The sequence below is a fragment of the Bipolaris victoriae genome (assembly GCF_000527765.1).
Source record: "Bipolaris victoriae FI3 unplaced genomic scaffold scaffold_155, whole genome shotgun sequence".
Classification (NCBI taxonomy): domain Eukaryota; kingdom Fungi; phylum Ascomycota; class Dothideomycetes; order Pleosporales; family Pleosporaceae; genus Bipolaris; species Bipolaris victoriae.
This window is the reverse complement of record NW_014575237.1, coordinates 27,630-55,147: the sequence shown is the minus strand read 5'-3', so window position 1 is coordinate 55,147 and position 27,518 is coordinate 27,630. Positions and strand designations below refer to the sequence as shown.

The 27,518-nt window shown below is 51.6% G+C and overlaps 10 protein-coding genes across 10 annotated transcripts; 4 read left to right on the top strand and 6 right to left on the bottom strand.

Moving 5' to 3' along the window:
• Nucleotides 1–780: 780 nt before the first annotated feature.
• Nucleotides 781–2,422, top strand: COCVIDRAFT_113909 (hypothetical protein; the record flags this gene model as incomplete). The annotated part of the gene is made up of 2 exons (XM_014695570.1): nucleotides 781–1,434; nucleotides 1,487–2,422. The coding sequence occupies 2 exons, from the start codon at nucleotides 781–783 to the stop codon at nucleotides 2,420–2,422; spliced, it is 1,590 nt and encodes a 529-aa protein (XP_014551056.1).
• Nucleotides 2,423–4,039: 1,617 nt separating this feature from the next.
• COCVIDRAFT_31354 (lytic polysaccharide monooxygenase) lies at nucleotides 4,040–4,833 on the bottom strand (the record flags this gene model as incomplete). Its single annotated transcript, XM_014695569.1, has 3 exons — nucleotides 4,040–4,323; nucleotides 4,397–4,723; nucleotides 4,782–4,833. The coding sequence occupies 3 exons, from the start codon at nucleotides 4,831–4,833 to the stop codon at nucleotides 4,040–4,042; spliced, it is 663 nt and encodes a 220-aa protein (XP_014551055.1).
• A 755-nt stretch (nucleotides 4,834–5,588) lies between these two features.
• COCVIDRAFT_20638 (hypothetical protein) lies at nucleotides 5,589–7,158 on the bottom strand (the record flags this gene model as incomplete). Its single annotated transcript, XM_014695552.1, has 2 exons — nucleotides 5,589–6,574; nucleotides 6,651–7,158. The coding sequence occupies 2 exons, from the start codon at nucleotides 7,156–7,158 to the stop codon at nucleotides 5,589–5,591; spliced, it is 1,494 nt and encodes a 497-aa protein (XP_014551038.1).
• Nucleotides 7,159–7,880: 722 nt separating this feature from the next.
• COCVIDRAFT_31352 (hypothetical protein) lies at nucleotides 7,881–10,480 on the bottom strand (the record flags this gene model as incomplete). The annotated part of the gene is made up of 2 exons (XM_014695568.1): nucleotides 7,881–9,147; nucleotides 9,216–10,480. The coding sequence occupies 2 exons, from the start codon at nucleotides 10,478–10,480 to the stop codon at nucleotides 7,881–7,883; spliced, it is 2,532 nt and encodes an 843-aa protein (XP_014551054.1).
• Nucleotides 10,481–10,947: 467 nt separating this feature from the next.
• On the top strand, nucleotides 10,948–12,111 carry COCVIDRAFT_20636 (hypothetical protein; the record flags this gene model as incomplete). Its single annotated transcript, XM_014695551.1, has 1 exon — nucleotides 10,948–12,111. The coding sequence occupies one exon, from the start codon at nucleotides 10,948–10,950 to the stop codon at nucleotides 12,109–12,111; it is 1,164 nt and encodes a 387-aa protein (XP_014551037.1).
• A 511-nt stretch (nucleotides 12,112–12,622) lies between these two features.
• COCVIDRAFT_31350 (hypothetical protein) lies at nucleotides 12,623–13,060 on the top strand (the record flags this gene model as incomplete). Its single annotated transcript, XM_014695567.1, has 2 exons — nucleotides 12,623–12,892; nucleotides 12,971–13,060. The coding sequence occupies 2 exons, from the start codon at nucleotides 12,623–12,625 to the stop codon at nucleotides 13,058–13,060; spliced, it is 360 nt and encodes a 119-aa protein (XP_014551053.1).
• Nucleotides 13,061–13,723: 663 nt separating this feature from the next.
• On the bottom strand, nucleotides 13,724–15,044 carry COCVIDRAFT_20635 (glycoside hydrolase family 7 protein; the record flags this gene model as incomplete). Its single annotated transcript, XM_014695550.1, has 2 exons — nucleotides 13,724–14,392; nucleotides 14,442–15,044. 2 exons carry the CDS (start codon nucleotides 15,042–15,044, stop codon nucleotides 13,724–13,726), a joined length of 1,272 nt encoding a protein of 423 aa, XP_014551036.1.
• Nucleotides 15,045–18,587: 3,543 nt separating this feature from the next.
• Nucleotides 18,588–19,918, top strand: COCVIDRAFT_113925 (hypothetical protein; the record flags this gene model as incomplete). Its single annotated transcript, XM_014695566.1, has 3 exons — nucleotides 18,588–18,676; nucleotides 18,738–19,286; nucleotides 19,348–19,918. The coding sequence occupies 3 exons, from the start codon at nucleotides 18,588–18,590 to the stop codon at nucleotides 19,916–19,918; spliced, it is 1,209 nt and encodes a 402-aa protein (XP_014551052.1).
• Nucleotides 19,919–21,176: 1,258 nt separating this feature from the next.
• Nucleotides 21,177–23,382, bottom strand: COCVIDRAFT_113911 (hypothetical protein; the record flags this gene model as incomplete). The annotated part of the gene is made up of 4 exons (XM_014695565.1): nucleotides 21,177–21,386; nucleotides 21,450–22,873; nucleotides 22,922–22,982; nucleotides 23,191–23,382. 4 exons carry the CDS (start codon nucleotides 23,380–23,382, stop codon nucleotides 21,177–21,179), a joined length of 1,887 nt encoding a protein of 628 aa, XP_014551051.1.
• Nucleotides 23,383–23,723: 341 nt separating this feature from the next.
• On the bottom strand, nucleotides 23,724–25,882 carry COCVIDRAFT_113905 (hypothetical protein; the record flags this gene model as incomplete). The annotated part of the gene is made up of 3 exons (XM_014695564.1): nucleotides 23,724–23,882; nucleotides 23,948–25,123; nucleotides 25,181–25,882. 3 exons carry the CDS (start codon nucleotides 25,880–25,882, stop codon nucleotides 23,724–23,726), a joined length of 2,037 nt encoding a protein of 678 aa, XP_014551050.1.
• Between the last annotated feature and the right edge of the window lie 1,636 nt (nucleotides 25,883–27,518).

Genomic DNA, 27,518 nt, shown 5'->3' with positions numbered 1-27,518 from the left:
ACAGCGCCAGCGAGGCAGCTGGCGCGCATTCTTCTGATTGGCTACTAGCAGATTCCGGGTGCGGGCCCAAGCACCCGGATTCTACAAAACTGCAGCACTGCAGTCTAGAGAGCTCTTTAAGCTACGTCCTGTCTTCTACTCTTACTACCTNTAGCNAGAGCCTGTTGATTAGCTNTAGCAATATACCCTGTACACGTGCCTGTCCTTTCTGCCTGTGAGCCCGAACCGTGACAGTCCTCTAGGTTCAAGTCTCGTGACACCTGCCCACAGTCCGCGCCACCCGAACCAGCCCCTACCTTACCTCTCGGTAGAGAATACCTACTTACTAGTGTAGTCTATATATTATAAATACTTATCTTTTTTTAATTTACTTATAAGATTATATAAATATAGAGTTTAGATTATTATATCTAGAGTATATATTAAGATATAAGATAACTAAATAAATAGCTATTAATTCTAGTATTTTAAGACTAAGATATAGTATAAATTGAATACTTACTATTTTTTCCAAAAAAATATACTAAGAAATGATAGAAAGAAATTATAGAGACTAAATTAGTGTAAAATAATTATTAATAAATAAGAGTATTTTTAATGTACTAATTATGTAAGAAAATCTATATTTGTATAATAGAATAGTTTTCTTATGAGTAAATAGACTAAGAGAAGTAGGTATTTATATAGGTAAGAAGAGTCTGTTGCAATTAGCATCTCTCTCTATACATACTGCACATTAACCACATTTACATAACAACTCTAAAAACAGATCACACTACAATGGGTGTGGTTCTCTCAACTCTCCAGGATTTAATCAAAATCTGTACTGCAACAGCCTCTCTCCTGAAAGCGCTGTCGACCGAATTCAGCCAAGCTTTAAAGCGTGCATCGCAATCTCCGGGCCTTCCTAACCCCAACCCAACCCAAACCTACTGGCTCAATGATCCTCCATATCCTGAACTTATTAATGCAAGCTCACCCAGCTTACCACAAACCGTAGATGTGGCAATCATAGGCTCTGGAATCGCTGGAGCATCCGTGGCACGGTCATTACTCTACGAGCGACGTCGTAGCAACACCAGTCCGGATGAAGAGATAGTTGTTCTCGAGGCTCGGCAGTTGTGCAGCGGTGCCACCGCTCGGAATGGCGGCCATATCAAACCTTCACCATACGAATCCTTTTCCCTGCTCAGCAAACTATTTTCAAAAGACCGTGCTGCCGCCTTGGTGCGCTTTCAATCTCTACATGTTGATTGTTTGACTGGAATATGTGAAGGCGAAGGTATTGAGGCTGCCCAGGCTCGAAAGGTCGAAACAGCCGACTTCTTTCTGGACAGCAAAAGCTTCTCCAAGGCCATCGCTGATTCTTGGGCGTTGAACCAATGGCTACCAGAGATTGAGATCGCCGTGTGGAACGGGGATGAAGCTCAGAAGGTTTGCACGGTTGCCAATTGAACAAAGGAAGACTAAAAACTGACATCAGTAGAGATTTGGTGTCAACGAAAGCGTCATCGGTGCTTTATCTTACAAAGCAGGTGCTATCTGGCCTTACCGGTTTGTTATGTCCATCTGGAATAGCCTACTGAAAGAGTTCCCTCATCTGTCTGTGGAAACAAACACTCCCGTGGAATCCATCAGCGTTCCAGGAGACGCCCCAGCAGGCTTCCCATATGCTTTGAAAACTCCACGAGGAACCCTTTTTGTTCGGAAAGTAGTTCATACCACAAACGCGTTCGCAAGTCATCTTGTTCCTGGATTGCGCAGCAGGATTGTAGGAGCAAGAGCTCACATGTCCGCCCAAACCCCAGGACAACGCTTCCCGCATGCTGACGGTACAACATCCTGGGGTGTAATATACGACGATGCGTTTGACTACATCACTCAGATACCGCCAGCTTCAGGCGACGCCAAAGGGGATTTGATGATTGGAGGTGGCTTCAAGCGATCTTTGAAGCAAGGCATTGACCAAGTCGGTCTTTACGACGACGGTTCCGTGCTTGACCCTTTGACGATCACACACATTGCAGGTATATTCCCAGCGATATTTCATCCAAAATGGGGTGCGGGGAGCGAGCTGAAGCAGGTGTGGCCTGGGATCATCGGTCTAACTGGTGATTCTCTGCCCTTTGTGGGTCCGTTGAACGCGAAGTTGACGGGACGCCACATCAAGAATCGAAAAGGAATGTTAGATGGCGATCATAAATGTGGAGAGTGGATCGCAGCAGGGTTTTGTGGAGAAGGTATGGTATGGGCCTGGCTTTCTGGCGCGGCGCTTGGTATAATGATTGCTGGAACTGAAGAGGATGACTTGCCTGAAGATCTGGGTAGGCCGGGTGGAAAATTAGCAGAATGGTTCCCGCGCGAGCTTTTGGTTTCGGATGCGAGATTGCGTAGTGCTAACATCAGTAACTTGGCAAATTAGTTGACGTCTAGAACGGGCAAGTCAGCTGCCGTGCAATCCTATCAAGTTTGATGTCGATATTGGATGGGTTTAACAACGTAGTGAGTCTTATTGCCATGGATGAATCTGGCTCGGCGTAATAATCGATCAAGTTTGTCTGAAAGCATACTTAAGAGCCGCTATTAAATTTTGGCATGCAAGGATACTCGTACAAACTTGGCAAATGTGCTAGAATGGGCTTCAAGAAGCCTTCATGTTATAACATAGTGGCATGGCAAGCTATCGGATTTTAAAGATACTTACAGCACGTGACTAGCGACACAGGATGTAAGCTGTGGGGACCTTGAGATCATCAAGGCGCCTTTTCTTCCAGAACATGTAGCAGAGATATGTCACCAGTTGGTTTTGTTCGATAGTACCTCGTATTAAAACTCAAAGCTTGTTTCCTCCACTGCACTATCGCACATTTTCTTACGATATTCCTAGAAACTACATGAGAGATTGAGTTTTTCTAAATTCTTTGTCTAAATCAACTTGTATTCTAGCATGAGTTCAAATATGAAGCGCTAATTGAACAATGGCTCAACCAATTAGCCAGCCAACTGGTCAGGTCATTTTTGAATCAAACTTCCGGTAGTCTCTTGCACCTTTGACCCATTGAAGCTTACTAGCTAATCCAGACGAATTTGAAACCAGAATCAGTTTTTTTTTTGGATGTTGGTAGTGACCAGGAACGATTTGGGATATATTTGGTACTCAGCGCGCTCAAAATCCATTGGAGGGCCTCTTGCTCAGTATAAACAAGCATTGATTTGAGCCGATAATAGGACAAGTCTGAACGCCTCTCACAACATTCCCACGGCTTTCTTGCTATCATACTCTGATATGGATAAAAATGAAATTGTCAACAAAGATATTTTTTTTCGTTCACACTATGTGTGCAACAGACGTTGCTAATGTATTCAACTACAAACAGAAAAAAAATATAGTAAACCACTCCCCAAGTTATTCTTCTAAGAAAGATAGTTATTAACAGTATATTTTGAACCAAGTTGCTCTTCGCTAGACGTATGAGCTGCCATCTAGCTTATACTTGATGACAGAATCATCTGTTCAGAAGCACCTAGCTCTTGGATCATATCATTTACGTCCTGCAACCTAGTACCCAGTCAATAATTGTAGAGTAAAAACACCAACGATCCCAAGACAACTCAATACTCACATAAAGATGTGGTGGCTTTGAGATCGACATCAACCCATTGCTGATTATATCAAGCGACTTGAGCTGCTTGTGTCATGTCAAGACGGCATTTCTATCTCGTATCTGCGAACAAACATGGAAGTTTATCGAGAAGACAGTTCATTACAGGAACAGTGCATCCGTCACCTCAGCAGGTCGAATCGGTTGGGAAGGCCAAGTTGTGCGAGTATCATGTCGAACAGGTATCGTCATAGAACATATTTACATTCTCTATAATAATGTCATATCGAGAAGGGAGGGCAAAGAAGCTCTAACCCTCGCAAATTCATTCAAATTCTCCTCAGCAACAGCAGGGGATGGAGAAAAAGATATCTATATACAGACCCCCGCTGTTGCTACCTTACTCCCTTACGTACCCCCACGACCACTTAACCATCCTAGCAAGTGAAGGTAGGTGGGCCAGGGTTAACGTAGCTAGTAGGAATGGGGTAGTTGATGTTGATCAAGATACCGGGGTCAGTAGCGCTGTAGGCGCCTGGGAAGGCGACAAGGTTCCTGGGCGACGTGTTGCCGCCACCAGTGACCTCGATCTGAGCGCAGGAGAGGTAGAATTGCGCGCCACCCCTTTGGCCAGCGGTGTGGATGGCAATGTGCTCGTTGCGCATGAGGTACTTGCCGGCGGGGATGCACTGGGGGATCTTGATGTCATAGTTGGCGGCGGCTGTAGGAGAGAAGATTGTTAGTGGGTGGGGGGGGAGGATTCAGTGATGGCGAAAGGGAGGTAAATGACTTACCCAACCAGGTCAGCTGGCTGCCAAACTTGGGCTGCTCGGCGTAGATGCGGAACCAGACTGCGCCAGTGGGGTCCCAGGTGTTGATGTCTGCACCTGCGGGGACCTTGGCGAGGTAAGACTGGAATGGGCCTGGGTGGTAGGCGTTGGGGTTGACGCTGACTTTGACGCTGGAACCAGCGGCGACGGTCATGGTGGCAGTGCCGGGCTTCAGCTGGTTGCAGCGGATGTCGTTGCTGGTGACATCGCCGACGAAGCCATTGTCCTGCCAGTTCTTGGCTTGACGGACGTGAGACCACGGTACACCGCCGTTGATGCTGGGGAGAGTGTCTTGTAGGAGAAATCAGTTGAGATTAGGTTGGAGAGTGGGAAATGCTAGTAGGCATACAGTGAGCGCTGGCCAGAGAGGCGACAGCGAGGATAACGGCGGAAACCTTCATCTTTGCAGGAAAAGTCTCTGTTTTATACTGCAGATCAAAAGAGACAGATGAAGAGTTGTGATTCTGTTTCACTGTCTACCAGGCTCTCTATACTTATACCCGATACCATGGCATTGTAACGCTGCCTAAATGTAACACAGCCTTCGGCAATACCATCGCTTAGAACCAAAGCCGCGACAAGGAGCCGAAGATTGAGGGCAGTGGAATGGCGAGCACCGCCATCCAAGGCGGCGTGATGCGTGGCATAGATTGCTGGATATGAAGACAATCTGTTTGGGTTGGCGAGACTCTACAGGTGATACGGCACTAGAGACGGATGTCGTTTCCGCATGAAGAGCGGAGCCAATCAGGCCAATAAGAAGCAAGAATAATTTAGATTGCCTACGTCAGGCCTATAGGCGCCATAATATACCACGACAGGAAGTGCGATCACACAGCCAGCACAATATTAATGTCTCTCCACTTGAACCCCCGATGTGGTGGGTCCTCGAGTGGAAGCCTCTATCGACACCAATGGAATAGCACGTCTTGGTAGTGTCATGGATTCATTAATCAAGTCTGTGGCTAAAGGTTTTCGGCCTTGGTCACTTGCCGAAATGGTCGCGCCAAGGATGCCCGTTTTTTTTCGAGCATGGTGAACTCACAAACTAGTAAGACGTCGCGGCTTGGCTGCTGGCCCGACCCCGAGGAACCTCGTGGCCCACTGACAAATCCAGCCTCGCGTCCAACATTCCCATCTCCCGGTTAAACATGTTTCACGCATCCGGCCTCGATTCCAGATCCTCCACCTGCTTTTTGGTCTCATACTTGCCCGCATCTGCACCGGTAGCAATCGCCAAATCCTCATCCGCGGCAGCATCAAAGTCCTTGCCCCTATACTCGGGCCCAATTGCGGTCAGCAAAATAACATATGCATACACACACCCCATGAAGATACAGATGACCAGTCCGTATTTGTACCGCGAGACTTTGCCCTTTGGTGGCAGAGGGAACTTCTCACCAATCGTTGCTTCAATGGTAGATGAAGCAGAGGAAGCGAGATTGCCAAGCTGGTAACTAGTTCCCACGACAAACGTGCGGAAGGAGCCCGGCGAAAGTTCCATGAGATGGATTGGGATGACCCCCCACGCGCCTTGGACGCAGAATTGCTGGAAAAAGGCTGCGGCAATGACAGCATCACTCGAGGTGAAGGTATAGGGATAGAGCAGCGCCCCGCCGAGGAAGCACATGACAATGATACTGATGCGACGGCCGAAAATGGACGAACAGTATCCGACAAGTGTGCCGCCAGTCATAGCCCCTAGGTTGGCTACGACTTGGGTGACGGTCACCTGGTTTGCTGAGAAGTTGTATTGGTTCTTCAACATGGTCGGGTAAAGATCCTGGCTGCCATGGGACATGAAATTAAAGCCGGCCATGAGGAGCACAAGATAGACGAGTAGCAGCCAGTGCCTCTTGAGGGCCACCTTGCCCTCGTCAACAAACGTCTTGGCCGCACTGGGTTGTTCTTCGCGGATACGCTGACGTTCGCGATAGGCGTTCGTCTCTGGAAGGCACAGACGGAAGATGATGATAAGAACCGGAGGCCCCGCACCGAACCAGAACAGAGGGCGCCACCCATGACCGACGGTATCAACAAAGGCACGTGCAAAGACTGTGGCAAGTAGATAACCGAATGCGTAGCCTTGCTGCAGGATACCAGACATGAGTCCACGAGCTTGTTCAGGACAGTCTTCGAGAGCTGTTCAGAGGTCAGATTCCTGATTGGGTACGTGTATGTACATGCGAAGCAAGAAGAGAAAGAAGAGCTGACGTACCAGTTGCAGCGGCGTTACCATACAATCCACCCATAGCAATTCCAAACAAGGCGCGTACGCCCAGGAATTCCTTGTACGTCGAACAAAAGCCCGTGCCAAGTTCAAGGATAATGAACAAGAGGTTGTTGATAACAAACGGCCACTTCCTTCCATAGCGATCAGCAGCCAAGCCGAAGATGATGCTGCCCACGCTTCTCAGCATAAGGACTAGCGTAATGCCCCACGTGATGTCGGCTTGGGTCTTGCCAAACGTCTCGGCGAGGTTTTCAATGGTAAGGGAAACGGTGAAAAAGTCAAAGGCATCCCACGTCCAAGCGAAGAAGGCAACAAGAAAGAATAGCCATTGCTGGACGTTGAGCATGCGAAGCAGGGCGATGGGATTTGCAACCTTGTCGTGCGCGGGCTTGAGTGTCGGAATACGCGTTGCCACATAGCGGGCAGCCGTCATGGTGGGAGCGGGTTCCATATACTCGTGCTGCTCAGCGTCTTCGTACTTGGTGTCTGCCATGGCAGTCAAGTTGCTTGGGGAATGAGAATCAGACGGACTGGCCGACCAGTTGTACTCATGAGGCAGCACCGGCGCCCGTCAGGCAACCCTTTATACATGGCCTGACGTCGTGACGAGCATGCCTCGCTGCCCCCGATGCGATGGCCGACAAGTAAGCAGTGTGCAGTCCATGCGTGCGCGGTCCATTGACACATGACGTGCCCGCAACCCCGCATTGCCCGCTCCCGTCCAGTGAATGTTTGCGGAGAGGCCGTTAGGGCCGATGAGCTGCGCGGCTCAATACTGCGCTAGGTGTCATCCGGCCGTCGCACGACTTGTCAAGACATGCTAAGCGTTATCAAGACTTGCTTAGCCTTGCCCCCTCGAGAAAAAACCGGGGCCCAACACATGTCGCCAAGCTCTGTCACAAAGCTTGTTGGTTGCCATCTTGACCGAAGGCGCCAGATCAGGCTCCGCGTGCGAAAAAGACCCGCATTCTCGTCCTAGAATGGCCGCAAACTTCGTATTTCCGCAGTGCTGGAGAAAGAGATGCACGTCAGACCTTCCTGCTGGTAATCTGAAGATTTTTGATTCCCAACGCCCTTTTCATGTAGTAGTATGTATGCGCATACGCACTCGTCTACTTTATACTCGTAAACTCAAAACGCCGTGTCGTCCAATGCCATGCTAGAAACGCCTTTGCTCATGTTGTACGATCCAAATTCTTAGCGGCAAAATCCTCGTCACGCCCGGCTGGAAACAGCGCGTGAGCTCTCCGCCGAACTACCCCATTCCTCGGTTAACCGCTCCATCTCCGTCATCCGAAGCGCCTCCTCGACGCTGTGTACAAAGTGTCTTTTCCCACCACACATTTCGATAATGCCGCTCTTGTCGAAGAGCTTGTAAACCGCGCTCGACTCTCTGGGTACTCTGCAGAAAAACACCCTAACCCCCCGGTTTCTATACGACTCTACAATCTCAGCAAGCACCTGCGCGCCAGCTCCGTCAAGCGACGTAACGCCATGTACATCGAAAATAATATTCTTATTGTTTTCCGCATGTCGAACCCGCGGCAAGGCTGGGTGCGCTCTCGCTGTGCCGTGGTCTTCTAGGCGGCGAAGACGCGTCTTGAGGTTGCCCGTATTGGCAAATGTCAGGGGTTCTGGAATCTTGACAATAAGACATCCCTCGATAAACTCAACATCTCCCGGGGCTTGCTCTGCGTTGGAAAATTGGTTGGTTGTTCCAGGCACACGACCGAGAATTTGAATTCGTGGGCGCACCGAATGGCGGATGAGGCGCAGGATGGACAGACCAATACCAACGCCGATACCGCGCTTCAGATCCCAAATGATGGTGATGACAAAGATGAGCCCCATGAGGATCAGTTCAGACCAGCCTTGAATCTTCAAGAAGAACTTGATGTCGTGCGGTGCTTCCTCAACAAGCGAGTATGCAACAACCGAAACCATGGCGCAAAGTACGCCCTTTGGCAAGTAGTAAAAGTAAGGCAGCATGAATACAGTGCAAAGAATGGTGATGATGGAGAGCAGTACAGAGCTCATGGGCGTCAAACCACCCGTCGAGGCATTGACTTTGGACCGGCCATAGCCACCAAAGGCGGGAAGAGCCATGAAGAGTCCACCAGTGATGTTGGCAGTTCCCAATGCGATGAGCTCCCGGTTTGCGCTGAGTGGCATCTGTACCCCTTCCTTGTTCTGCTCGCCGCTGCCCAACGACTTTGCTGCAACAGATGATTCAAAGAAACCCAGCATAGCAATGATGAGGGCCGTGTTGATGGCGTCCGATACATACTTCAGATGCGACGTGTCGAAGGGAAAGTGGACTGAGAAGAGCTTTGCACTCGAGTTTACTTCGCCAAGAACCGCGAGCCCTTGCTCATCAAGTCGATATCTCCAGGTAATGATGGTAGCAAGCACAACAACTGCAAAGCGGTCCGGGATGTATGCGACATTGGGGTAACGTGGCTGCAGTCGCTTCTTGAACTCTCTGGGAAAGTGTGAGCAGGAATAATCAGAAAGAGACATTCACCAGACGTCTGGCGTGGAACAACATACCTGAAGAACATAATAATAGCAAACGCAGTAAATGATACGGCACACGTAAGACCGTGGGCATTGCCAACATTGCGGACGAGAAATAGAAACTTGTCCAAGCAGCTTCCGTGAGATACTTGGTCAGCAGCAAGTCTGGCCAGTCCCATCTGAGGGATAAGTTGGTCAATGAAGATGACTACACCAATAGCGCTGATGAAGCCACGCAAGAAGGGCCTGCTCAGGACGTTATCCAAAAAGCCAAGTCTGAAGAAGCCGCCAATGAGAATGAATGCGCCAGCCATGCACGTGACAATGCCAGCAATCTCGGCATTGCGCCTGCCGTCATTGTCGTCTGTAGTGCCCTTTTTGATGTTCTCACGCACAATTTCGCCAACGAGGAGCGAGCCCGGTGCTTCTGGGCCTACAACCATCTGTGGACAGGTGCCTAGTATGGCGTAGATGAGCGGGTTGAACGCAAAGCTGTAAAGACCGTGTACGGGGGGCAGATGGGCGAGATTCGAGGCGTACGAGAGCGCCATGGGAATGTAGAAGGAAGCCATGGTGATAGCCGCGACAAGATCGCCCTTCAAGTAGCGCCATTTGTACTGCTGGGTCCAATTGAGAATGGGGATGTAGTACTTGAGGTACATCATGCGCTTGTTCTTGATGCCATGGCGTTCGGCAAGCCATCGCGTGGTGCTCATCTGTTTGCCGCTGGCCTTGTTGGTGACGCTATCGGCAATGGCGTCGCCCAGCAGCGCATGTGCGGCGTCTGGTGCCTCGCCCTCGAGCGTCTCGCGTATACCAGGAAAGGCGCCGCCAAAGCTCTGCTCCGAGTGCACGCTGCCTGCAAAGCTACCATAGCTGCGATGTGTCGCTGGCCTACCAGTGCCTGCGTCATGTTGTTGATGGTTCAGCAGGCGAGTGCGCACAGTGGGTTCGAGGTCGATCTCTATGATACCGCCGGACGGGCCAACATTCTCGTGGGTCGAGTGCGCAGACAGGGCATCTGCTGTGGGTTGTATGCCGTCGACTCCAAAGTCGAGATGAGGCAGAGTGTCACTAGCCTCGGCGAGAGGCTCTTCATCGTCGTCGTAGTAATGTCGACGGTGCATTGCCTCGTCTGGCGAAGTGGACGGGTCCGAAGGCACATGGGCCTGTCGCAGCTGGCTAGGCGTTGCAGGCGCATGGGCATGGCGGGCGCTTGCATTCGACGAGTCTCGCGAATGTGAGGCTGTGGCATGCGGGCGACTGCTGTCGTCTGGGGTGGCTGGTTTGGGTGGCATTCTCGATGGCCTTGGTGTTGATGTTGGTAGTGCTGTTGTTGTTGCTGATGACGTCGCCGTCCTCGTTCTCTTCTTCTCGTTGTTCCTCCTCTTCTGTTAGAGTCCGTCGTCTCGAAGCGGGCGACTGTTCCAAGCAGTAATCATAATTCGCGCTTCCGTTCCAAGTTCCGCGCGAGCATGAGCATGGACGTGGAGCTGTTGGTGTATCATGGGCAATGGTTTTTCCGGTGCGGATGGAACGCCGTTCTCGTTGGTCTGTTCACCCCCACACCCGGCCTTGTCTTCCCCCCCGTTCTCGGAGCTCGAAATTTGGGCGCCGGGCAAAACAGAACATGGAGTCATAAGTGGGCTGCTTTAGTCCGGCCCTACCTGCTCCACACTCCGAAGTCCGTCGCATTGTCTTTTATAAGACGGTTGGCTTGCAATTGAAAACCACTACCACAACAATAACAGTCACCACCTCCAAAATGACATTCCCAACCCTCCACGCCCGCGCAGAGGCCAAGCCACTCGAGCACCGCTCATGCCTCACGCCCACCACAGCCAAGAAGCTGCTCGATGCCGGCTACCCTGTCCTCGTCGAGCGTTCACCCAAGGACCCCAACTACGCCCGCATCTTCGCCGACGAAGAGTTTGAGCAAGCCGGCGCAACACTGATTGAAGAGGGCGCATACAAGACAGCGCCCAAGGACCACATCATCCTTGGTCTCAAGGAACTGCCAGAGGACTCATTCCCTCTTGAGCATACATTCGTCCACTTTGCACACTGCTACAAGCAACAAGGCGGCTGGGAGAACGTCCTCGCTCGCTTCCCCCGCGGCGGTGGCACTCTCTACGATCTCGAGTTTCTGCAGGACGAGTCGGGCAGGCGTGTGGCTGCCTTTGGATACCATGCTGGCTTTGTTGGCGCCGCCCTTGCTATCAAGACGTGGGCATGGCAGCTCACCCACCCCAATGGCGAGCCCCTCCCCGGCCTCGATGCATTCACCGACGGCCGCGGCTACTACAACAACGAGGGTGAACTGATCGCTCAGCTCAAGGACGATGTCGCCGCCGGTGAGAAGGTTGCAGGCCGCAAGCCCAGCAGCTTGGTTCTTGGTGCTCTGGGTCGCTGCGGCTCGGGTGCTGTTGACCTTCTCGAAAAGATTGGCTGCTCAGAAGTCAAGAAGTGGGATCTGGCCGAGACCAAGGAGCGCGACGGCCCCTACCCAGAGATTGTCGAGTCGGACATCTTCGTCAACTGCATCTACCTCTCCAAGCCCATTCCTCCCTTTGTCTCCAAGGAGAGCCTTAAGTCGTCAAACCGCAAGCTAAGCGTCGTATGCGATGTCTCCTGCGACACCACCAACCCCCACAACCCCATCCCTATCTACGACATCAACACAACTTTTGACAAGCCCACGGTTGAAGTGTCCGTCGAAGGCAACGGCCCTAGACTCTCCGTCATCTCCATTGACCATCTCCCATCCGCGCTTCCCCGCGAGTCGTCAGAAGCCTTCAGCAATGCCCTATTGCCTAGCTTGATGGCTCTCAAGGACCGTGCCACAACTCCCGTATGGCAAGGCGCTGAGAAGCTTTTCCAGGAAAAGGTACAGACGTTGCCAGGTGGTGTCCCCAAGAAAGAGGTATAGAGCTGCCCATTGGCAGGATGATGATACCCTGCTCAAATGATGTTATGATTCACACACGATAGATAAAAGTAACTGAATGAAGTGCACAGTGGCCATGTCGTCACAGCTTTGTGCGCAATTTCTTATTTCTTGAAACCCATGTGCACATTTGCCTTATTCTCTATCCCCTTGGCATAGAGCATGGATATATGAGCTGCTACCGGCTTTCAATTGATTTTGAATCAAACGACTGAGATAATTTCAAAAATTGAGAACTTGGTCCAATTCTTATCTAACAGCAAGATATGATATACTGTCATCCCCTATCGACCATCCCTATCTGCCATCGCTGCACTGGGACCAAAACCACGCTGCGCAGCAGCAACTGGAAAACAGGCATAGTCCGTTATGCCCAAGGTATAAACAAAAGAACGAAAAGGATTGGGGGTCCTTGAACCCCAGGATATCTGCACCAGAACTAACCCAGTAACTGCGTCCCTCTTCATCGCTTCATATATCGCCTCTATCTCCGATGACCTCCCTTTCCTTCTACCGATGCAACGCCCAATCATGCAAAGCCTCCGCCTTGGTCAACTTCCTCTCCGCCTTTTCCGCCGGTGTCTCGGTAGCTTTTGTGGTTGGCGTTTTTGTCTTTGTCGCCTTGCTATCCCGCTTTGACGGGAGCAGCGACCTCAGAAGCGATTTCGTACTCGTCATTGTCGACGATGATTTTATCGACATTGTATCTTTTTCCGGTGTAGATGTGGATGTTGATCGCGTAGTAGACGACATGTTGAGTATTGTGAATTCCGTGTTTCGATATTTAGAAATCGTTGATGTAATCGTGGAATGCGTATCCTTTGAATTGACAATGAAGTAGATGTATCGTAGCTTTGATAATGATGATGATGATGATGAGGATGATGTTCCAATTGATTTGATGCCTCAACTCCTAGATTACATCCCCTAATCTTTATACCTTTTCTCCAACCCTCAGCTTAGCAATACAACCCTCAATGACCAATTCAACAGCATCGCACTACACCGCGCTGCGCCCATACACCGACTCATGCGCACCTCCTCCGCCCCAGGCTCCCAGGGCATTCTCCCCAATGTCTGCGCACGACAAGACGGTTGAGTCATCTAGTGGCGGTTCTACACATGTCGAAGCAAAGGGCGTAACGCTTGTTTTTGCTGGAAAAGGCTAAGTTTGCATGTTGTGTGGTGTTTGAGTCAAAAAACCGGTGTCACCGGTGGTAGGGATGCGGACTAGTGGTTTCCGCATGCGGACGGCAAAGTGGGTGTGTGGCTTTGTAAGGTGGGTGAGCTTTGTAAGCCTGCACTCGTATTGCCTTCGCATTTGCTATTGCGACATGTGTTTTGCTGTGCCGGTCAGCCGTTGAGGGTGACCGGTGCTGAAATGAAAGGTTTTGCGAATTTAATGGGGTCGGGACTCATATGGTTTCTGCTTGACATGGTTTTTTTTTCCGACGGTTGCTGCGATTCACCTGCGGAATGACACTAGTATTGCAAAGTTCATTTGCGCAACTCAAGGTACTCTGACCCGTCTATATTTGAAGAAGTACATATACACATCTAGTATCGTCTAATACATACAAAAATCTACCACACTCTAAGCCTTCCAGTACTTGCTCGTTGCGTTGGAAGCTCCATACGTCGAGTCGATCTCACCCCACTTGACCTGGCTAAAGGTGACAGTGGGATTCTTGACCTTGGACTGAATGACATCTGGGAAGCCCTCGGTGGCATTGCAAGGACCGCTGGATCCGCTGTCAAGCCACTGCATGCCACTGCTCTTATCCCACCAGATGCTTAGTGCGAGAACCATACCGCGTTCCAGGGCCTCACCCATGGTCTTGTGGCCACCAAGCCTGTTGTAGGCCGAGGTTTTTCCCTGCTTATCGCACCACGCCTGGTCCATGACTGCCTCTTCAGCGGTGAGGTTGCGCATGGCATTTTCAATGACTACGCCGTCTTGCACGTACTTGCGGACAATGGCCTGGAGCACGCCGTCCTTGGCGGGAAACTGGGTGACAACGGTGAACGGCCTGTTGGTATCGACCTTGAGACCTGGTCCGTAGTACTCCTTGTCGTTACGGTGCTTGTATGGGTTGTCACCGCATCCGGCCTTGTCGCAGAGTCCAGCACTGCCGCAGTCATTACCCGTGCATGCAAAGATACCTGGCTTGCCACAGGTATGAGGGGCGATCTGGTTGGCATAGCTGTTGGCCTCCCAGATATCCATTTCGTTGCAGCAGGAGCCCTCCCCATTAGCGTTGGCCTGCGTACAGTCAGTCTTTTGTTCAAAACCAATGAGTAAGCGGACTTACCTCGCCGTTCAAAAATGGTTTGACAAAACACTGGGCGTCGCAGTACCCGCTACCCTGGGGCGCACCTGCGGTGTTGTATTCGGACCGTCCACCATCGGCTTCCATTTCGCTGAGATAGAGAGCACTGTTCATGCCACAAGGTAGCTTCGACATGTCGACGTCGAAGGACAGTTCATTGCCCGTCAATTGCAGCATCTCGTAGTTTTGCTTATCCTCGGCCAGCAGATACACCCTAGGGCTCATGTATTCACCTTTGGGATTGAACATGTCTAGGCGAAGCTTGTCGTTTTCCGTGAAAATTGCTTGTGTGGAGTAATCCTCGATGCCATCAATTACGCAATTCTGAGCGCAAGTCTTCTTGTCTGGGCAAAGCGCCGTATTGAGCGCAGTGTATTCATCACCGCAGCTCACACTCGTGTCGTTTCTGAGATGAATATTGTGGCGTAGTGAGTCAACAACAATGGAAGTGTCTAGCGCCTTGCACCCACCAGCCTTTGTGCATTTCCAAGTCGTCAACTTTGGGTGTACTTCTGGGATAGTTCCTGCTATTTGGGCAGTGGCCAAGCCCAGCAGGGTTGCCGCAACGACTGAAGAAAGTGACATTGTTGAAGCGTTTCAAGAAGGAGTGACTCCGCTGGTTCGAGAAAACAAGTGATTGGGGAATTGTTTCGACTGAATCAAGACCATACTTATACTACTTCGTGAGAGCACGGTCTCGGAGACGCTTCCCGGGACTTCGTGGTCAAATGTGAATATGGACCCGGGATACCACCGAGACCTAGATGGTGAGGTCTCTCGGTGCAACCAGGCGTGATGTTCATTGGCCAAGCGAGTTTGCGAGCCTCATCTTCACACCGTGCGCCGTTTCAGACCGCTGTAGACAAGTTGAAAACTAAAAAGGCGGCCAAGAGATGAGCTTTGTATGCAAAGCCTATTCTCCTAGTTTATAGCGTTAGTAGTGCCTGAATAGATGAATTTTGATTGCGGGGCCCCGCATTGGCGCATCTAGCCCGGATGTTTTCCCGGTCTTTGATTGCGCTTGTTCTGAGATGGGATAGGCCATTCATACACTTTGCCGTTGCGCTGCTAGAAGGATCATTAACAATGCATTTGTGGCGTACAGAGACTTGCTTTTGTGTACTGTCCTGTCGGTAGTTATAAACGTAGTGTCCCTCAATTCTTTTCATCTTGACCAATTCTCCTCTCGAGAATTCACAATTTTTTCTTGACGTGGAACTGGCGCAATTTATTTAACGTACTAACAGAGTTCAATCAGATTAGCAACGTTTACAAACCGTCACGTCTATGCACTGGAAATGTGATCACCAACCGGAACAGGATTCCGAATTTCACGTGTACTCACTTGCACATGCCGAAGTACAGGTGGTAGCGGTTCATGCGACATGTCACCACTCCTGCAGACCCTCGTTCAGAACTTGTTCGCATGACAGGTTTATTCTGATGCAGAAGTGAGGGTTGTGTATATTCACTCTCGTATCACACCCGGCAGCATGGAATTTTCAGGCGTCCATTTCCAGATGACCAATCCGACCCAAACCAAGGCAAAGATCCGAAGCTCAGCATATAATGCATAGAATCCAAGACTTCGTTCTGCAATTCAACCAACATTGTCACCCCGCATGTTTCATGCAACAAGTTCGCCATTTCAGGCAAGAGAAATGTGAAGTGTGCTCATTCTGCGCAGTTATTCCTAGGGTATCGAGATAAGGGCTGGAATTGAGGTAAGGTCGCCATGTGCGATGAAGGCAGAATTCAATGCTAATAATCCACCACCAGGGACCACTAAATGGCGATATGTTCCAGTGGAGATTCGGGACAAGAGTCCACGAATGAAGCGTCAGGTCGCGTCTCGTAGTATGGGTCCAGTTGGCGATCAGTCGTACCCAACAATGATCAGCTCATGCATCTTGTCATTAGTCGGCGACATGAACGTGCAGTAGTAGATATCTTGACAACTTCCCAGTTGCGATAAAGGGTCAATAATAGCTATTGTATGGCTACCCCATCGCGATGCAGTCAAGACCGGGGCGAGACGGGACTGGAAGTTTGGATGATATTAGGCGAGTCACGGCAAGCTGCGTTTATGATTGCCATCGACACAACAGTTGTGCACAGTGACAGTCAGCATGTTTGCCCCCAAACTCCCCTTGGCCAGAATTTGCACCGGTGGACCCTTGGATAGCAACCCAAGCTGTGGCGAGGTCGAGGGCAAAGCTTCGGTGCTCACATTGCCTCGAGTCTCACAACGGGTGAGCGTTTTTTCTCTCTCTCTGGCAGTTGGCATGAAACAGAAGCGGGAGGCGGCACAGAATAGCTACGCGTAATATCATGCTAGCGTCCGACCGTTTGTACTTTTTCTGGACATGTCTCCGCGTCGAGGAATCGAGACATGTGGACCTGCTGGATATGGTGAAACCTCGACGGATGTGGTTTTGCCGCAGTAGAGCCGGGCTAGTCTTGTCGGGTTTCCGTTCGCATGGGTGGTTCAAGACAGGTTTGGCAAACCCGCCCCTGAACGAACCTACGTTGTATACAATCTACGAACTGTAGATACGAAGGATCTACCTTGGGATTCTAGAAAGATTGCGCCATACATATTTGCTAGGGAAAGGAGTGTTGGATCGTGATTGGAGGGTTTGCCATGATTTGATTTACCGGTGTTTGTATACATGCACATGCTGAGTATGTATATGTATATGTAAGGTACATACTGGGTCCTCTGTGTTGACATGCCCTCACGGCAGGTATTGGCAGCAAAACGTGCGGCACAAGGAGAGCCCTACTGAATCTCTAGTTGCCTCAGCAAGGAGATGCCTGCATGTCGCTGCAGGTTGATTTTTGCCAATTGCTGTGCCGTCGTCTGGCGGGGGAGGGCAAAAAACGTGCTCGATGACAGCCGGCTGGTGGAGGGGACCGGAACATGGATACCGTGGTTCCCGTGCATCCCGTACAGTAGACGCAAGGAACGCTCAACAGCCGTCCCCCTCTAGGCCCACTTGACGGTGTAGTCCGCGCTGCATGGCCACCAGCGCCAGCAGATGCAACATGCGCATTCGACGACTGGGTATCCAACGAGCGGCCGGTCAAGGTTGCATGGCGCCGAACGCCGTTCCGCGCAGCGCGGGAGGGTGCGGGGGAGGATATTTTCTCCTAATGGCTGTCTCCTGCGCCACCTCGGAAGGGATACCTAGTCAACAGGAGCAATGAGAGAGCGCAGGCACGCTTCCACACTGTTGCAATGACGAATTTGCCAAAAACAGAGACTCTCGGCACGGCAAAGGCTGCGCTTTTGGACGACAGGTCGAGCATGGACGCGATGACATTGCAACTGTCAGATCGCGATGTGGCTCATGAAGCGGCAACGACGGAGCTGTCCAAGACACGGCAATTGGACACCGTCCCCGGCTTCTCGTTCCTTCGCGAGATAGGAGAGACACAGACAGCATCCATCTTCCTCCCGCTGGGATCGCCTGCCCCTTTGACTTGAGTGGCAACCACCAAGGTCCACGGCAAATCCTTGCCTTCTCTTTTCAGAACCAGCGTCCGTCCCAAACCCGAGCGTCGCCAACTGGTCGGGTTCTTTGCCGCGCCCAGGGCTAAACAAGGGCGCACGAGACATGCTACTGTTTAGCCCTATCCACTTCCTCTTTTTCGAGCGAGTGGAGCCCCTCATGAAATGAACCACTACACTGACAGACTTGGTCTGTGTTTTTTTTCCCTTCGCTGACTTGTTCCGGCTACAGTCAGCCTGTTGAAATGCTCCACTTTGCACGTTGCCGATCTTCCAGTTGGAGGGTCTCATGTATGGAAGCAGAAGATTGCCCCACGGAGATCTTGGCTTCATCGCTCGACCCTGTCTCAACTACCGCTGCAAGGGTTCCAGCAAGAGGGTCGGTCTTGTTGCTTACAAGATTCTAGCGTTAGAATGGGCCAAAGCAGACTGCGACACGGGTTAGGCCCAAGTGTCGGGATCTTTGTGAGGCAAGATCGCCGGCGAGGAGAGCATATCCACTTCATACAATGTGCTCCCAACTCGTCGTCGGTGTTTTGGTTTGACTGCTTGCTTTTCCCTCCCCCAGATATCATTGCTTCCCAGTTGATCCCCTCATACCCCATCATCTCACGATGAAGGATCGCAGTGGAGAGATCTTGGCCATAGGCATTACCTTCTTCATCCTAGCATGGCTCACTGTCGGTCTCCGGTGCTTTGTGCGGTAAGAAGTCGCCTGATTACTTGAATCCACCCGGCCTTGTAACTAACTTGCTTGACTGTAGCATCCACATGGTGAAGGGCTTTGGCATTGACGACTACACAATGGTCGTCACGCTACTCTTCTTCACCGGATACCTGATATCACAGATTGGTGGCGCCATCAACGGATCTGGTGTGCGCCGCATACACCTTACCGACGAGAGCGCCCAAACGGCTCTTCACTTTTGGTTCTTCTGCGAAATCTTCTACACACTGTCGACGTGTATGCTCAAAATCTCCGTCGGCTTCTTCTTGCTACGCATCACCATTGTGCCGCTCCACATCTGGATCATTCGTATGATCATGGTCGTATCTGGACTCGTGGGAATCGCATATACGTCCGTTGTCATCTTCCAGTGCAAGCCCATCTCATTTTGGTGGAATCTCGATCCCAACGCCGCCGGCTCCTGCCTCTCCCCAGTACTGGTCATGAACTTTACCTTTGTCGTCTCTGGACTCAACGCTTTTGCCGACTGGGTCTTTGCCATTCTTCCCGTACTCATCGTCCAGGGTCTGCACATGAAGAAGCGCATGAAGGTGGTTGTGGCCTCGGTCATTGCCCTGGCAGCTATGTAAGTAGCACTTGGATCATATTCTTTCCCCTCAATAGCCCCCCCTGACATGCATAAACAGTGGTTCTACAGCGACCATTATTCGCTTGCCGTACACAACAACGATCAAAGGATACAAGGGTGACTTCCTCTTCCGGACAACTGACTTTGCGATTTGGAGCACTGTCGAAGTAGGCCTTGGCATATCAGCCGGATCAATCGCGACGCTCCGACCGCTATTGAAGCAAGCGTTTGAAATTACCCGATCAGCGTCAGCCATGCCGTGGAGCAAGCCTTCACTCAAATCAGGTCAAGAACAGTCTGGCCATCAGCTCAGCGCGATCAAGCCTTCGATTCAAAAGTCCATTACCATTACCACGTCGCGGGCACGGAGAGAAAGCAAAGAGTCGGACGAGGAAAGATTTCTTGGCTCGAGCATGCCGTCAGAAGCATGGCAGCAGCAACAAGGACTGCCAGGATATATTACATCCACCGTTCTAGATGAGCAAGCTGCGCGAGCTTCTATGGATAGGAGTCGGAAGCAGGGGCAGAAACAAAATCGGAGAGGCAGTCCTGGGGGCACCAGCCAGTCGACTGTCGAGAGCAAAGAGTCTGGAAAAGCACCAAAGGCCCATGTACACGAGCGTTTTTAGTTGGAGGCCTTGTATAATCTTAATCCGTGGGTCGAACATTCACCATTGTCATTCTCAAACCTGTCCCCCCTTTGAGCTACTGCAAGCCTCTGACACGCGCCTCTCGCACTCTTCCTTTTGGCCTAGGATACGATATGAGACGTCTTCGCGCTTCACTTTTCTTTCATCCCCGGAGGATACTCTTACTTAAAAGACGGCGACAATGTTCGCGGTCAGTGGTTCAGGATGGGTCCAGTTGAGGCGATAGGCTCGCTTATTGCCTGATCGGCTCCCGTGACGTTGACGGATCCGCGTAGGACTTGTCCGCTTCATTGCAGATTGTAGTAACTAGTCCAGGGACAAGACTGGCTAAACCAGTCAAGCCAGCGTTCGCGGATGGTCTGAGTCAGCAGCTGGATAATTGTTGTTGTGCTACGTCAAGGCAACATCACTCGCAGAAGGTGTGGCATGCGGGTGGGCGCCATGTGGATCGTCTCGCCCCGTCGAGACGCTGTTTGACTCGAACATGTGGAGGTATAGATACGAATTGAGCACCTCGTCTCGATATTTCATGTGTTCAAGTTGGCCCAGTGTCTGGGGTGCGCGTAATGCCGCAAGTGCCCGAGTGGCGGATATTGGTTTGGAGCTAATCGGGTGTGGGTGCGTACGTAGTTTGTGTGGAGAGGAGAGCTATTTAGCGCTACTGAAGCGCAGCTGGCCGGTGCATGGTTATGGAGAAAGGAGACAGAGAAAAAGAGTCGGAAAGGGCGGGAAGTGGGTATGCTTGATAGAAGAGAAAAGCTATGGCCTGATCGTCTTCAATCAGCCATTGCCTGCACTCGAATTGACTTGGTGTCGTTGGCTCAACTTGACGCATCTAGACTGCTGCAGATTCTCGTCAAGCATTCCATACCTTGACCAAAAATCCAGACTCCGGCTCGACACGCTACTATGCCCATCACCACGCAGCAGGTGTCCAGGTACAAGGCTGAGAAAAGTCCCGGCCCACATAGACTGCCAAGAAGACCGATGGTAAGTACTCGGAACCTCGGAAAAAACGCGGGGGGAGCATATGCGCCAGGCCACATGTTTGTGCCCAAGTATCCCCATAGCCAGAACAAGCAAGGATCGATGTGATGTAGTTTGTACCTTGTCCTTGATAGATTATTGTTCGTATATAGTAGAAAGAAACTCCACGCTTGCCTAGTGTTACATGTGTATTTCGTGTTGCTGCCAAACCCAAAATGACCCAATATTCAAGAAAGAGAAAAATATACCATTACCAAAGAATATCGGCAAAAGCTGTTCGGAGTACTTCGGTGCGCGTCTTTTGCATTTCAGGGGCAATGCCAACCAAGTCTAATATTTCAAGACATTTCCGCGCATCAGCCTTTGCATCTTTCAGCAGGGGATCTGATGAAGGAGGCAAGCCTGATTGGGTTGGCGAAAGCGGCTGGGCTTGTTGACCCAGAATACGAGCCATGAGAAGCTAAGCGTCATAGTCAGTAACGAAGTGGAGCAGAGGAAAATTGATCATGGGTGCAATACGTACCGCTTCTTCGAAAGCGCGGTGCTGGAAAACCCACCAGACACTCGCATCAATTCTGAGATATTCCCAAAAGTGGAAAAAGGATTGCAGAGCCATTCTGGCAGCGTCCAGGGCACCCTTGACGTCACACGCTACACCTTCGGCGGGGTTCTCGTCCGCTTGGATAGCCATGACGCAGTGCCAAAAGTTGCTCCGGAAAAAGAGGTTTTGCCTCAGGCCTCGTGGGTTTTGTTCGGCCATGGCTCGTATTGTAGCATCATCGGATGCTGTGAGCTCGACGGGAAATGTGCTGTGCAAGGCAAAATATTCGCTGACCAGCTCCGTCTTTTGGGCGACGGATGTGGTAAGGGGAGTTGCTAGCGAACGTGGAATGCAGACGGTCCGTGAAACGAGAATGGCCATGTGCCACATTGAGCGGATGTATCGTCGGTCTGAAAGCTCATAGGGAGGATAGAGGTCCAAGTTGGAAGCAATGTTGCTGATGCTCATGGGATTGATGACGGCATCGGTGGCGCCGTTAGCTGATGAGGCATTTGGAATGTAGTCGTCCAGATCATCGCTCAGCGACTGTGGCTGTATGTCTGAAAAGACTGTGGTTGGTGGGAGCTTGAGGAGGACGGTAAGGAATGTGTCTTGGAAGAATATTGCCTGCCATAGCTTGCGACGCTGTTGCTTGTCACTTCGAGAGCAACGAGGGGCAATGATGTCCGGGTCACGGTGGAGGCCCATGGCATAGGCTTGTCGTACCAAGACACCGCCAAAGGCCCAGGCATCTGAAGCATGGTTGTCGTTCATCAAGAAGTAGCCTATCAGGACCATGGCCTGCAACGTCCTAACCGAGGCACGACTGAGATACGAGGATATGCGCAGGGCCTGTTGAGCTGCTGAGATGTAGAACTCTGCGATCTGAGCGCGTTCACGATTGTCAGTCGTGTGGATGAACTGAGTGCCCATGGCATAGACGACAAAGTGAAGGGCGACGAGGACAGGGTCCGCAGCATGCTTGTCGTCGAGGGGCAGGGACCAGAAGCGTTCATAGTCGGCATAGAAGTTCCTGCGGTGGACCATGGGATAGACAGGATCGACGGCATCAAAGTACTTGTCGACGAGAATGTCGGCCTGCTCTTTTGCAGGGAGGACGCCAACTACCTCTGCCAGGCCGCCACGGCTGGTCCAGTAGTTGGCAAAGGGATGCTCTGAGCCGAGGCCAAAGAAGGGGGCAGGCGTGTGGTTAGAGTAGGGGATGTTTGAAAGCAAAAAAGGCGACGAGCCTGATGACGACAAGGACACACTCCGATACTGGGTCCGGATGGGCGTCGGGGGCACCTGGATAGACTTGGCATGGGGATGCGGGTCCTTGCCAAGTCGCAGTGGATGTTTGGTGGCCGTCTTCCTGGAGCGAGGCGTGGCATTTTGCGCGGTGCCAACTCTGCGCAGATGCTTAGCAGGCGTGGGGTGGACAAGTGGACGGGCACATACATACTTGTCGGCAGAAGAAGCAATCAGGTTGGCGATGTTTGAGTAGCGGCAGGGCGACTGGCGTTTGATGCAGGCCAAGCAATGGGGTCTGGTGCGGTCGCACTGCGGAAACCATCAGCCGTCGAGCGTGCGACTGGTGAATGAGGTAATGGATGGAAGTGGAAATGTGGGAATGTGGAGGTGGTGGAGGAGGATGTGGTGTTTGCGCCGTTGGTGGGGGAGGCGAATTGCGCCGAAGAGACGGCCGTGGTTGTTGGTTGCTCACCTTTGTCTTGCGCTCTACGCACTCTTCGCAGCTGAGCGTGGGCTTGTTGCGCTTCTGCTTTTTCTTGGCCGGGGCATGGCCGTGGGTGGCGGATGAGGCCGCCGGGCTGGTGGAGGAAGGCTGCGAGGTGCCGTCGGAGTTGGTGATGCTGATGCTGATGCTAATGCTGCCGTCGTTGTCGTCGCGCTTCATTGTGCGGCACGGACGGCGTGGCCCGAGAGCGGGCTCCAACAACTGGCAAAGTGACGCGGGTGTGGATGTCGGAGTCGTGTGTGAGTGGGCGACGAGGCGCACGGGAATAAGATAGGGCTGTCGGATGTTGTTGTTCCCACGAGTGTGTTTTCGCCCTTTGGCCCCCCAGATATCCACGAGACAACGGCTGGTGGAGACTCGCGGCCAGCCACTCGCTTGGCATCCTCCTGCATACTACTCACTGCCATTACTACATACTACATGCTACATACAGACATATCATCGCCGTCATCATCACCACCGTTACTGTCATCACTACCACCACCACCACCATCATCATCTCACGTGTACTGCCGCATCGCATCCCGGTACCCCTTTCCCCCTCGCATATCATCATCAAATGCCTCCCCAGCCTCCAACACCCGCTTGACGTGCTCCATGCTAAACGCACTCTGCTCTGCCACCGCAATCGCCTGCGATGTCTTGACCGTGTTCTTGATCTGCGCAGAAAAAAACAATTAACACTCATCACGCCCTTCATCAGCTCGCTCGTCACTCCACGTACCTGTCGTCCATTCAGCACCCTCTGGCTCAGCACGTCAAAGTCGGCCTCGGTGAACGCCTTCATTCCCTGGCTCCCCTTCATCCTCTCCACCCTGCCCACGTGCTGCTGCCAGATCTCTTTCCTGGCACGTGCAGACAGCTCTTCGTACCGAATCCCCATGTGAATTCTCGACTGGAACGCCTCGTCAAATGTCTCGACCCGGTTCGTCGTCAGGAACAGGATGCCCTGGTAGTACTCGGTCAGCCGCAGGAACACCGAGACCAGCGAGTTGCGATGTATGTCATTTGGCTGTCGCGCCTCTAGAAACACGTCCGCCTCGTCCAGCAGCAGGATGGCGCCCCATGCATGCGTAATCTCCATGATGCGGTTCAGGTCCGCCTCCAACGCCCGGCTATTGGTCCCCAGCTCCCCTGCAGACACTGCGTACAACGGGCACTGCAGATACTCGGCAATCGATTCCCCAGTCAGTGTCTTACCCACCCCGGGCGGGCCATGCAGCACCACATTGAGCCCCTTGCCCTTGCCCTGAATCACATCGTCAATCGTCTTGGCTGCGTGGAACCGATGCGAAGATACAAGACCCTTGAGATTCTGCTTGATCTGGATCGGCAACACCAGACTGGGAAATGCTTCCTCATTCCACTTGATCTCCTCAATCCCAGATAGAGAAAACTCGAGCCAAAGCTTCTCAGAAAAAGCAAAGCCCAGTACGACCGGTGATGCGATGATGAGCTCCTCTTCGGTCAAGACTTGACGTTGCTCCTCCGTTGCATCATCATCCCTGTCGAGCGGCTGTTCAGTGCCGGTGCCCATTTCCTTGTCCACAACGCTCTGTGGCACTCGGATAGGGTGTTTCCTGCCCCTCCTGTCTTTCCACATGACGATGCGCATCTTTTCCTTTTCTTCACCGTCTCCATCTTCACTCGAGTCGCAGCAGCACTCTTCGTCATCGTCATCCTCATTGTCAGCTAGTTCATCTGGCCGGAGGTACGAGAGCGGGTAGTTTGGGTTCATGCGGCGGAACATGGCAGGATCAATCATGACCCGACCATTAATAATGAAGCGCACGATGCTGTTCTTGTGCTTCATATACGCAATCCCCTTTTGAACCTGGTAGTTCATGCCCTGGAGCGCGACGAATTTCTTACCCCTCTCAATCAGCTGCTTCTTGATACCCTGCGCGTCTCTGTCAGCACTCATTCATCCCAGCCTCAAACCGACTATCGAACATACCTTGGCATCCTTGTGATATTTGAGCGGATATGCGGCAAGACTGGTAATCTTCTTGTGCCCCTTGAACGCTGAGACCGATACTTCGTGTTCCCCGAGACCAAACGATTTGCCGTCGTACTCGAGGTACTTGCCATCAACACGCCACGACTTAACGCCCGTCAACCAGTCTTCTAACTCGTACGCTGTCCCCACCCTAAAACACCGCGCATCGTCCTTGTTGTTGTACGTAGGCGTAAAGGCAATAGTGTTGGGTTTGAAGAGTGCCCACACCAGATCGTACGTAATAGTGCCTGCTTTGACCATGGGCTTTAGAGCTTTGCGAGTAGCGCCAAAGTCCTCGTCCACATAGCTGAGCAGCAGCTTGCACTGTGCAACCTGCTGCTTGAGCCGCTTCCGCTCCTTCGACCTCTTGGCCTTTCCAAGCTGTCGCTTCAGTGTCTTCTTGACATGCGTCTTCAACTCGTCGTAATAGTGGAACAGTGTGCGAGGATCCAACTGGGGCGTATCCTCGACAAGACTAATGCTTTTGCAGTCCTTCAATACATCTTGGAGAGTGTTCCGTAGAGTCTTCGATTTGATGTCCACCCGAGTTTCGATATACTTGCCTAGCCAGTCGAGACGCCGCCGCACCGTGAATATGCAGTCAAACTCACCCTTCTGATCACTGCTGCTTTCGACAAGCTTCCAGTCGTGGATCTGCATGTCAAATATCTGATCCACCCGCTTGAACTCTAGCCCCTTTTTGCCCACTGTTTTCTCCACTTTGGGGATTGGCACAGCCGCCGCGTCTACACAAGCCTGCTTTGCCTGGAGGCGATGCAAAAGGCCACTGATTGTCGCCACTTGCGCTTCGAGGTCATCTTCTATCACAGGAATGTCTGGTGGGGGACCGGGCAATGGGATGGCCTCGTCGTCGCTAGAGAGTGATTCCGAAGATGACGAGTATTTGTCAAGCTTCTTCTTCGTTTTCCTACTGCTCCGCTTTGCCTTTGTCCTTGCCTTTTTCCGTTTGGCACTTTGGTCCTCTGTGCCCAAGTCACTGCTAGACTCTACTGATAGAGCTTCCGAGTCGGAGTCGGTGTCGCTCGATTTTTGCACACGCCTGCTCTTCTTACGCTCGACCTTAGTTCGTCGGGCTCTGCGTTGGCTTTTGGTGGCTGCCACTGCGTCTTCTGAATCAGAATCGGATTCAGATTCAGAAGAGTCGGCCGAGCTCTCGTCTTCGTCGGTTGATTCGTGCTTTTTGCTCTTGTGCTTCTTGCTCCTCATTCTCTCCTTTAGTTTCTCCTTTTGCTTCTGCTTCCTCCTTTTCCTGGATTCTGCTTGTGCAATCGCCGCTTTGATCTTCCTCAGCCGCTTTTTCGCCTTGAGTTTCTCATCTTCGCTACTTTGGTCGGAATTGCTTGAGCTCTCGTTGCCGCTAGCCTCGGATACGGAGCTGTCGTCCACTTGACGTTTGGATTTGTGCAACGGCCTACCCTTACGAGGTGTCTTCTTGCTAACTACACCTTCCACCTTTACGTCTTCTGCCGTTGCTCCAACACCCAAAGTATGTTTTTCGTCATCTTGCGGTGGTGTGTTACACGTCTGAGTCGCCGCGCTCTCCTGCAAAGCCTCCATCTCTTGCTCACGCAGTGCCATGGCTTCGGGTTCAGAGACCATGGAAGGAGTAAAAATAACGACAGGAATTGATGAAGATGTATCTAATAGTTCGTTGTTTGCTCGACAAGCCAAGGTGCAGTCAGCCGCCAATGTGCCAGAACTGTCTAGACTGTTCATGAGCTGCAAACACTGACTGAAGGTTTGATCCAATGCACGCTTTCTCCACGACTCATCAAGCGTTCAGAGCAAACTAGGACGAAGAAGGCGTTTGGAATGAGATAGTCCCTACTAAAGACAACGGAGCAGCACTGTCTATCCCAACCACCTTTTTATCCCCCACACAGAGCCGCAAGTACTGCTTGACCAGGCTCTTCACACCCCTGCAACTGAACAACGCCCAGTCTTCGTTTAGACAAAACCAAGTCTGCCGCTGCGTTCCCTGTACACCCACTCGAGCGAATACTCTTTGCCCCGCAGCTTACATTATCAACGGCTGAACGTGTTGGGGCAACCACTGACCCTGACCTCTTAACCCTTTACTAAGGTCCTTATGAAACGCAAGTAAACGTTTCCGCGGGGTATTGGCTGCCTTGTCTCACAGCCTTCCTTTGCTTCACCGGAAACGCAACCCATTCTTCTCGCCATGAAAACTGACAGAGCAGCCGTCTTAACATCCTCTCTGTGATTCTCGTCCTGGACAGGCGCCACGTTCCGTCCACATGCACATGTCTTGGTG